Raw genomic sequence first — 10,728 nt, 5'->3', positions numbered from 1 at the left:
TAGATGTCAGGAAAAAAGCTCCCGTCGGCGCAGTACAGACAAAGTTCTGATACATACATAGTACTTTTGTGATATTAGTTAATACAGCAATTTAGTTCAGCTCTCGTTGCAATTTTACTTTTAAAAAATACCCTCTAATTCTTTTTTGTTTAAATCAAAATGAATTGCAATCAGTTAAGCAAGTACCTCATACCGTAGATGCGCGTATTTAGATGTTCTTCATGCAATTTGCCTTCGTTGCGAGCCTCTCAAAATTTCCTTTCATTCGAGGGTGGGTGAAAAATTCGTGTATGGAGTGCTTTTTCATGCGTGAAAGTGGACAAAAGAGAAAATTCTTGCACGTCACCACAAAAAAGTGATTTAAAAAAATTGAAGAATTTCTAAATTTTTGCCATTATTAAATCTAATCAAATTTAATAAAAAAATAAGAAAAGTAATTTGCATAAGTAGTGAAATTTTTGGAGTTAATAAAAATGTCTTGTTGTGAATTTCCTTTCTGAGATAATTATTAAAAAAATAAAAGTTGAATTTTGTGTGTTTTAACAAGAAAAAAAGATTAATCAATTTAAAAGTTTTCTTAGTCATGTGATAAAGAATTTAATGTAGTTTTATCTTTAATATAATATAAATATTATATAGTGTGGAATTTTTGCGGGAATGCGTAGTATTTTGTGAGAAAAAGAGGAAAAAAAAAGTTTGCAGGAGAGTGTGAATTTTACTCAAATCGTGCTGAAATGGCTGCCGAGCATACATTTTTTGGCACCTGGGAGGTTTGATATTTATTTTTTTACTAATATTTTTAAAATTTTTCATTTCATTGAAGATATTATGAAGAGAAAATTAATTAAATTAAATTTTCCATTGCACCCATTCATGTATGTGATCAATTTAGATAATGGAATGCTCCATTTCGGGGACACCGGACTCATTGGGGCTCAAAGGGTGAGTTTTTGTGTGTGTGGGGGTGCCTATTGTTGAGGCAATGCTATTAAATAATTAATTGAATTAATGTGCAGAGTGAAATTTCGACTGGATGAAATGGGAGACATTACGTGGTACAGTGACGTCGTACATCCCATTGATGGGGGTCAATTGGCAGCAGAGGAGCGTGACACGGAGTTCGTGGCGATTCGCAATGAATTCACGGAGATTCTCTTCAGTTGTGAGACATTTGAAGTTGTGGAGCTTCTTTCCAATGGCCCAGGATTGACCTTTGGTGCCTATGCGGGGCACAATATTGAATTTAAAACCACCACATTTACCCCAATGGACATGATGGTGCTCAATTGCGAGGGATGGTGCTTCCTTTCGTGCCGACGGATGCGTGAGGATCAAACAATTGTCCAGGATTGTCCCTTTTCACTCCTTTCAGCCCTACAGGAGGGATACTTTGCAGATGTAATCATCAAAAGCTCCGAAGGACTCTATGTAAGAGCGACGAAATAAAATTCTTTTTCGAATAATTTATATTTTAAATTAATTAATTTTTCATTCTAGTTTGAAGCTCACTCAGCTGTTCTTCGACTATCTGGCTTTGATTGCAGCATGAACTACCCAAATCAGGGATCACCTCTACCCCAAGCTGATTCCCCGAGTGCAGTACCGAGAGCTCCGCAGGAAGCTTCCAATGCTGGCAAAGCACCCACAAGTCACTACCTCCTTCCACCGTCAAATATTCTCAGTGCTAAATCCATGTCGGGGTCATTTAATTGCCTAACAGTGACGGTATCGTCACCACGTGAATCTCTCCTGGCGCTGCACAATCAACAATCATCCTCAGATTCGGATTTACGACTTGCAAGCCCAAAGGAGATTTTTACCTTTTCCGGGGCATTCCCACTCACCCCCACCGAATCTCCCATTAACCGTAGAGCATGCCCATCGCCGCGTTTTCGATGCTCATCCCCCTTCTCACCATCATGCCTCGATACACCACCCACGTCTCCGCTCACACCCATCTCGGTGCTGTACAATCTACCCCATACGATGCTCGTACCCATCTTCCACTGGCTCTACTCCGAGAGTCTTCCGGCAAATCTCAAGGAGGACGTCTGTGAGGAACTAATGAAGTTTGCTGAAGTTACAGCACCACTCAGCAAATTGGTTGAAGCTTGCCGGAAATATGGGCGGAATGTGCGACTCAAGAAATTCATCGTGAACCTAACAATGGACATTCACATGTCCCTCAATCACATTATTCAATCCATAAATCCTCATACCATTTCACGTCATCCCGAAGTGCTCTGTTCTGTCTTCAAGCACAGCGTCAAGGAAACTGCAATTGGTAAGATTTTTTTTTATTATTTTTTTCAATAATTTCTATTCTATTTAATTTGTTTATTTTATGATGAACAAAAAATAAATGTTATTGCAGGTTGTGCAAAGATTCTTCAATTCTGCAATATTTTCGTGAAAGACGCCACAAATATTTCGCGGCAGCAACGGCATGAGATTATCAAGTTTGCCCGATCACGAATGCCAATCTTTGTCTCACAAATTCATCAACTTCTCAAGAATATCTACGAAGTACTCTCCCGGATGACGCCAGAGAAGAAGAATGAATTAGCCACATTTCTTGTGCCTCACATTGAGATTACATTCGATAGGATGACAAATCTCATTGGGGACATTAAAGTTTCCCTGGAAAAGATGTATTAGGTGAGATAATATTTATTTTGGTGGGTCTTAAGGGGGGTCTCTTTGGGAAATTGTTGGAATTGATATGTATATTTTTAATGTTTTCATTTTTCTTGGGGTTTTCCTTAAACTTGATTTTCCGATGTGTAAAAAGTGTAAAAAAAAAACAATTTTTCGCCATCTTAGGTTCGATGCCATCTTGTAATTTTCCGACTTTTCCACAGAACTACCCTAAAACACAAAGGTAGGTTTTTCTCAGGATCTACTGGATGGATTTTGATGGGGTAAAAAGCAAATGAAAGAGGAAGAATTAGCGAAGAATGTACCGGACCAGATTTTTAAATTTCGACTCAGAAGTTGAGAAAAGTCAATAAGAATATTTATCTATTTTTCTTAACTTCTGAGTCGAAATTTAAAAATTTGTTCCGGTACATTCTTCGCTAATTCTTCCTCTTTCATTTGCTTTCAACCCCATCAAAATCCATCCAGTAGATCCTGAGAAAAACCTACCTTTGTGGTTTGAGGAAAATCTCAAAATGGCGGAAATTCATTTTCTTACTCTTCAATAATAAGTCTTTAAATGTGATCAACAAGTTTAAGAAAAACCCCAAGAAAGATAAAAAAAAAACATTTAATTTCAGCAGCTCTCAAAAGAGACCCCCCTTAATCATTTTAGTTTTACTTAAAATGTTATCTAATTACAACCACAAAAGGATCTAAAATCAGCACAAGCTGGTCCCCAAGGAGATGTGCAAAAGGGTCAACCGCAGGGACAGGATCGAAATTCACAACAGAGCGAAATTGGCTGCCAGGGTCATGGAGGGACATTCCACAACAGGTATTCCGGGTCAGAGAATGATCTCACCTTTGTACTCTACATGTATGAATTGCGCAAAATGCGTGACATCTACGGACGTGTGCAATCAGCAATGGAGATTGTGCAGCAGAATAGGTGAGTCTATTGAGGGAATTTCAAAGAAGTTTTTCTGATTGAAATCTTTTTGTGTAGGAATACCTTTGTGGAGATGGCAACAGATGAGAAAGAGAGGACAATTAGACGGAATTTAGATCAATTAATCGTGGAGCTTCCTTCATATATTGGGCGCATTGAGAAACTTTCTGACAATCTCGATGGGAATATTGGATGGAAGGAATTTAAATTTTGCTTCAAGTTGGCAACTGGACAAGTGGTTAGTAGTTCTTTTTTTTTCTCTCTTATTTAATTCCCCTTCTCAACTTCCTTTAACATGAGAAGGAAAACATATAAATTCAATTTTTTTTACATTATGTCTGCTGCACACAATTCGGGGGCACACATGTGCTTAATACAAAATTATCCTTAATATGCACAGAATGGTGTTATTTCCAAACTGTTGGAGCATAAAACTGCCTTAAAGACACCACTTGTGCGGGTAAGTTGTCCGAAGAAGAAAAAAATGTCTTGGAAACACGCCAAAAAGGAAGAGCTTAAAGTGAGACATTTTTCTTCTTCTTTTCTCTATTCCTGAACCGAATTTAAAAAAAAAAATGTAGATTTGTGAGCTGGTTGGAAGAGAGGACTTCCGACAGGCAATGGTGGAATTGCATCTAATTGGTGAGGATGTAGCTGTGCGTACATCAGCTGAATGTGACACTGAGAGGAATCATCAAATTGAATATAGTGGCATAAAGTTGAATCTCACACGACACATTTGCAATCCTCCGGCTATTGTTAACAGCACCCTGTCCAAGAGTGCTCTACGCCTTTTGCACTCAAGCCATTTGTCTGATATGGAATTCGAGGTGATTGTGCCTTCAGGTGGGGCATCACAGCAGATGCACGGAAAAGTGGATCGTCTGGCAAAGACAACGGTGCATGTCTTCAAGGCGCATCGGGTTATTGTTGCTGCCAGGTGTGAATGGTTCAGGAAGGCCCTTCTCTCCGGCATGAAGGAGGATATTCATCGGTAAGATTTAGAATTTTTGTTTTACTTTAAAAAAAATATTTAGAATTTTTGGGAATATTCTCTAAGAAAGTTTTAAGACGCTTCAAATTCCCATAAATTTCAATAAGTTCCACTATTTCTAATAAATTAGTAAGACCGCCCACAACCTCCCAAATCACATTAGAATTCAATACTCAGATCCTTCTTGGAATTTAATTACTTTAATTGCATCTAAATATGAATCGATGCAAAATAGTTCTTGAACTTTAAATTAAAATTCTTGCAGACAATTTAAGAAATTCTTAAAAATAAAATTGAGATTAAATGAAAATAAAAAAGCCTTAAAAACCAATATCAATTGTAATTAAATGATTTTGGAGATTGAAGAGCACGCTCTTCTTGCAATTAATTCACAATTTAATTCATATTACATTGATTTTCGATTTTGAAAGCCTCATGGGGGTGTATGTCTGGGGCATCCCCTTAACGACGACATTTTGGGCGTGCTTTAACATCCCTCAATGTAAATTTATTGCCGTGCACGTCCTTGTGTGTCGTGGTGGGGACCTTTTGAAGCTCTCCCGCAGCCAAAAGCATCAGAGCTCCTTAAAACGCCCCCTGAATTTATGCGAGGAAGGCTTTTCTCTGCACCCAAAGTACCTCTCATGACAATTTGAGTGCTTTCCCACCCCCCCCCCCCCGTCGCAGCTCCTTAAGCATTGAAAATATATGATTTGATTGATATTGTAAAATGGTGGTGCGTGCGTGGGTGTCTAAATTAAATTTCTATCTGTCTGCGTGTCAAAGATTGTGGAATTAATTTGAATTCACTGACTGATTATTAATTTTTTTTCTTCCCACTACCTTTTTGTGGGGGGCTTTTGCCTTGCAGAAAAATTACTATTCATGATACATCACCTGTGATATTTCGCCGATTACTTTTATACTTGTACGGTGCTCCAATTGACAAGACAGTGGGTGCTGAGCAACTGTGTGAATTAATGCTCCTTGCCGATCGATATTCAATCGATGAATTGAAGGATATTTGTGAGCACACACTGAGATCCCAAATTGACGAGGAATCCGTCATACTCCTCCTCAGTATTGCTGATCGCTTCAATACAGCCATCCTCAAGGCAAATTGCTTATCCTTCATTTCCAGTCATTCACATCTTACGCATTTGGATATTTTTGCTGAACTTCCGGAAGCACTCCAGGTACATATATATTATATATAGAGAAGAAGGAAAATAATTGATGAATGTGTGTGTGTGTGAATATATTTGAATAATTTATTCCTACATAGAGACCCTTTTTACACCTAAAGTATGCTATGTACGTACGTACATATGTACATTAAAACTCTATAAATGTTTCTTTTTATTGCAGAATGAAGTCATTGAACTGCTTCAGTGGTGCGATAGAACACCCGAACCGTGGAATCACAATCTGGATATTAATGGGATGGTATTGACAAATCCTGAAAATTCCCGAAAATCACCTCAACAATTTATGTGACAAATTTTAACTTCCTCACACTTCCCATCCCAGCGTTTTCCCTTCCTCTTCCGTCTCCTCGCGTCGACTGTTGAGCATTCTTTCTGGTAAAAAAAATTAATTAAAAAAAAAAACAATAGAAAATACCGAAGGTACTTAATAAATTTTCCTTTTAAATAACAAAAAGAAATTTAAAAATTTTATTGCAAATTATTGAGTAAAAAAAAACCCAAAAAAATGTGCTGAATGAAGGAATGCTCTAAAAAATCCAAAAAATTAAAATTCAAAGTCAACAAAAAAAAGTATTTTTATAAAGAGAATTTGTGGTGGAAGTTCTTTAAAAGAAGAAAAAAATAGTAAAAAAAAATCATAGTGTCAAATGTTGGAAAATCTTTTTTTAATTATATAAAATTTATTCTTCATTGAGTGGATTAATAAATAAATGGAAATTTTAATGGGAAATTTAAGATGAAATTATAAATGAAGTATTATCCAAAATTAATACACAATTCAGGCGTATTTATCATTAAAAGTTTTTATTAAACAAATTAATTTCATGTTTATTTTTCACTAAAAGAAATTGATTGTTTAATTTCTCACCTTTTTATCCGCTACAGGAAATTGCAGCTTGTTGAGTTGGCTCTTAACTGCTCCTCAGCCACTTTTTTTTAATTTTTTTTTAAAGATCTCCAGCTTCTTGAATTTGCTCTCTTGTGAAATTCTTGTACAGGGTGGTCATTTCTGGAATCTTTTTTTTTTTCAACAAAATCATACCGAAAGTCTATGTCCTAGCATATAGGTAGGTGGATGGTTAAAATATCAAATTTCTCATTGTACGCTTGAGAGGGTAGAAGAGAAAAGAATTTCTGTCTCGGAGATTAAATGGATTTCTTAGCAGTAGTAGTTGTTCTTCATTGTAGAGACAAGCTTATTGACATGAGTGGCAGCCCTTTGAGAGTATCCTTTCCCCCATTACCCACTTCTCCGTACAGGACGGTAAGGTGAGTATGTAGAGGTGATTGAAATGAAGGCGCAATATAAAGAAAAAAAAAAGAATTTATTTATTATTCTTTAATCAATATTTTATTGAATATTTTAAAATTCTTTTCCTTAAACATTTTTAGCTGTGATTCTTTCTTCAAAGAAGCACAGCTTCTGTGTACACTCTAAAATGCAAAGTCGTCAGATCGGGCTCAAACTTGGGATAAGCACGAATTAGGGTCCCCACATTCCAAAAAACGTATGCGCCAAAAATCTTTCCGTCCGTCCGTCCGTCCGTCCGTCCGTCCGGCCGTCCGGCCGGAACCTTTCGCTAAATTACAAGAGAACGGTAGTAGATAGAGACTTGCGGTCAACGGCAAAGTTCATATATCGACTGGAAGACATCCGATTATGAAGTCAAATCCACCCCCACACCCCTGCGTCCGCCATTTTGAATAACCTCAAAATTTTGTTTTCGATATATCTCAGCCCCTGTAATAGCTAAAAATCTGAAATTTTTATATGTTGTAGGGGCCATCAAGAGCTTTCCAACGATACCTCATTTTTGAAAATCGGCCAAGCCGTTTAGCCAATATGGCCGCCACAATTTTTCATCGAAAATCGGCCATAACTCGAGAACGGCTTGACCGATTTTGATCAACTCAGGCTCAAATGAAAGATATTAACGAGCCCTATAACTGCTCGGAACATCGCAAGTTCAAAAAAAGACCGCAAGTGGCGCTAAAATCGAAAACAAAATTTTCGATGAGTTTTCGATGAATATCTCGAGCACCGCTTTATAGAATTGCTTCAAATTTTGGTATGTTATAGTTGGCTATAATATCTTTCATCATGCCAAAAATGAAAAAAATCTATGTAGCCGTTCCGGAGATATCGCGTTTTAAAGTTAACATGTCATATCTTGAGTTGCATAAGTCCAACGCCCCGCGTAGCGGGGCGTTTTATATATACACATATAAAAGTAAAGTAAAATATATATAAATGCATAGATATATACATTATATATACATATTAAAATGAAAAGATAAATATATATAAACTGCAAAGATAAAAATTAAATATAGCATGGATGGAACAGTATAAAGCGAAAGAACGGTAAGTAAAACTTACGGGCTGTGATTCTTTCTTTGTCAGTGAAATGTGAAATTGACTGAAAATTGAGGATGGGCAAATTTTGAGGAAGGCTTTCTCGCGTACCGAATCACAGCCAACGCCCACGATTAAGGCTTTTCACAAAATATCTGCGCGTTGGCTGTGATTCGGTGCGCGAGAAAGCCTTCCTCAAAATTTGCCCATCCTCAATTTTCAGTCAATTTCACATTTCACTGACAAAGAAAGAATCACAGCCCGTAAGTTTTACTTACCGTTCTTTCGCTTTATACTGTTCCATCCATGCTATATTTAATTTTTATCTTTGCAGTTTATATATATTTATCTTTTCATTTTAATATGTATATATAATGTATATATCTATGCATTTATATATATTTTATTTTTTATTTTCAACAAAGATCTTGTGGAAATATATCCGAGAGATCCTTTAGAAAAAATAATGTCGGAATTAGCCTTTTTATTGATTTATTACTTAAAAAAAAATTCTTCAAATTCACAAAAAAATATTTATAAAATTAGATATAAAGTGGAGACGCCGGGTGGTACCAGGCGTCTCCATATTCATTTTATTCTAACAAAATCAAAATTATTTAAATCAAGAGAAAAGAGGAAATTATTTAATTTTTTGGCTTCATTTCTATAATCTAGAATTGAAATTCTCCTTACAAAAGCTCTTTGTGTGGCAAAATTTGTTACTCGTGTATTTCAGAAAGCTTTTTAAAGATATGTAGAAGGTACATAATATGTAGGTAAATAAACTAGAAATTGAATTCCATGGAAAACCCTTCGATTATAATCTATCAAAAGCATTCGTCAGCATACTCTCAATTTCCTGCATCTGAATGTAAGAAGCTTTATGAAGGCACATTATATGGAAAGCTCTTCCTTTTTTGAGTTTCTCATTGAAATTTCATATATGTACATAGCTAAACTTTCTTTTTGATTTCCTTTTGATAAAATGTTCCCACCACATCACTTATCCCGTCTGCGTCATACCGTGGCGTCATCAGTCGTCCAGCAGCAGAGTGGTCGCATATCATGAGGAGGGTAGTCCCAGAGGTGTTTTTGGGTAATTGCTATCAAGAGCTTCCTTCTCATTCCCCTTTCTCATCGTGATTTCTTTCCTCATGAATAATTACGTGGCCCCTGGAGTACATCCATCTCGCTACGAAAGCCTCCTTTTTAGCTTCGCTACTCCCCTTAGTTAGTATAGTAGCATGAGATTGGCCACATAGAGCGGCTGAAATGTGCAAAGATGATGCAGCACTCTGGAATGGATATAAGTACATATTACCACCCCCTTTAATACACTTGGAAAACGAATGGGGGGTTGATCAATAAAGAAAAAAATCTTACATAGGCAGAGATGCATTGCTGAGAGACTTGAAATCAGCAAAGTTTGCATGGAGGTGGGCTGATGCATTGCATTGGATGGAGGGTACTGCGAAGGGGGTGATCCACTACCTCCCAAGGAAGGGGGGAGGGGAAGAGTCGGTGAGGAATAAATAAAAAAAAGAGGGCACGTGTATGTGTGCGCGCGCGATGAGCAAAAAAGTAGGAGGGAGAGGCGCGCAAATCAATCAATAAATTGCAAATTTGTGGAGCTCACTTCTCTCGCATTCAGGGGGGATTGAAATTGTGTGGATGTGTATGCGGGAAGCTCATGGATGCTGGTGCGCGTGCGTCTCTCACGTTACTTCCGAGTGGATAACGAGGCCAGGAAATGACAGACGTCGCCCCAACTCGGCGCCCCCATCGTCAAGTTTGCGTCAACTGTCGCCAGTTTGCGACGCACCTCACGAAGTTTGGGGGGAAAATGCTCAACACGGGCCTTTTTCTCCAGGGCCACAGCCAGTTGGATTGAGTCTCTCGCCTTTGACGCGTCGCGGCGGTGTTGCCATTTTAGCTTTCCGGAGGTAAAATCGCCCCAAATGGCTCCTTTCTTTTTCTTTTCCTCTGCTCAACCCACAGCGTGCCCCATTGCGCTCCGCTCTAGCATCTTTTTTGCATCAAATTAGAAAAAAAATCATTCATCATTTCTTGAGACTACATATTTGCGTAGAATCTTCTGTGTGTGTGGAAAAGCTCTCCTTGTCCTTGTTCGAGGACATTGTGACTCGCCCTGAATTTTTTTTATGGTGGAATTTCCCTCTCTCTGGTGGGCATGGAAAATCCCACAAAATCCTCTGCTTCATCTTTCTTTACAAGTTCTTCTTGTGGTGACACACACATACCGAAAAAAAAAATCCCTCGATGCAGTGACATGGAGGAGCTTTCTCTATATATGTACCCCTTCTTCTGCTACTCCTTCTTTACGAGCTTTCACCACCCCCATGTTCGCGACTACTCCCACTTCCCCCCACCCAATATCCTCAGGAATCTAGAAAAGGACTTTTCTTTCTCTACATACATACATATATGTAAAAGAACATACATACATATGTAGGTAGTATTAGTTGAGAAAGAAAAGCCCACACGGAGCCTGTGAGAAGAGTACGGGGTCAAAGAGTACCCTACGGGAGAGCGGAGAGCTGCGTTGGAGAAAAGTGGCGTG

At 37.9% G+C, this 10,728-nt stretch overlaps 2 protein-coding genes across 5 annotated transcripts in view; both read left to right on the top strand.

Moving 5' to 3' along the window:
* Positions 1 to 673: 673 nt before the first annotated feature.
* LOC129788345 (uncharacterized) lies at positions 674 to 6,521 on the top strand. The gene is made up of 11 exons (XM_055824312.1): positions 674 to 770; positions 893 to 942; positions 1,017 to 1,428; positions 1,498 to 2,284; positions 2,375 to 2,655; positions 3,351 to 3,589; positions 3,647 to 3,827; positions 3,990 to 4,049; positions 4,171 to 4,583; positions 5,455 to 5,779; positions 5,952 to 6,521. The coding sequence occupies exons 1-11, from the start codon at positions 735 to 737 to the stop codon at positions 6,078 to 6,080; spliced, it is 2,913 nt and encodes a 970-aa protein (XP_055680287.1). The 5' UTR covers positions 674 to 734; the 3' UTR covers positions 6,081 to 6,521.
* A 3,309-nt stretch (positions 6,522 to 9,830) lies between these two features.
* The window catches only part of LOC129788488 (uncharacterized), a 47,978-nt gene continuing 47,080 nt past the window's right edge, over positions 9,831 to 10,728 (top strand). For 2 of the 4 annotated variants that reach the window (XM_055824611.1, XM_055824612.1), the window contains exon 1: positions 9,831 to 10,090. The gene's annotated coding sequence lies outside the window, so the exon portion shown is untranslated. The remainder of the gene's footprint in view (positions 10,091 to 10,728) is intronic. The other 2 variants (XM_055824613.1, XM_055824614.1) reach the window with 1 other exon arrangement.

Source organism: Lutzomyia longipalpis, chromosome 2 (genome assembly GCF_024334085.1).
Source record: "Lutzomyia longipalpis isolate SR_M1_2022 chromosome 2, ASM2433408v1".
NCBI classification, from domain to species: domain Eukaryota; kingdom Metazoa; phylum Arthropoda; class Insecta; order Diptera; family Psychodidae; genus Lutzomyia; species Lutzomyia longipalpis.
This window is presented reverse-complemented; position numbering and strand designations above follow the sequence as displayed.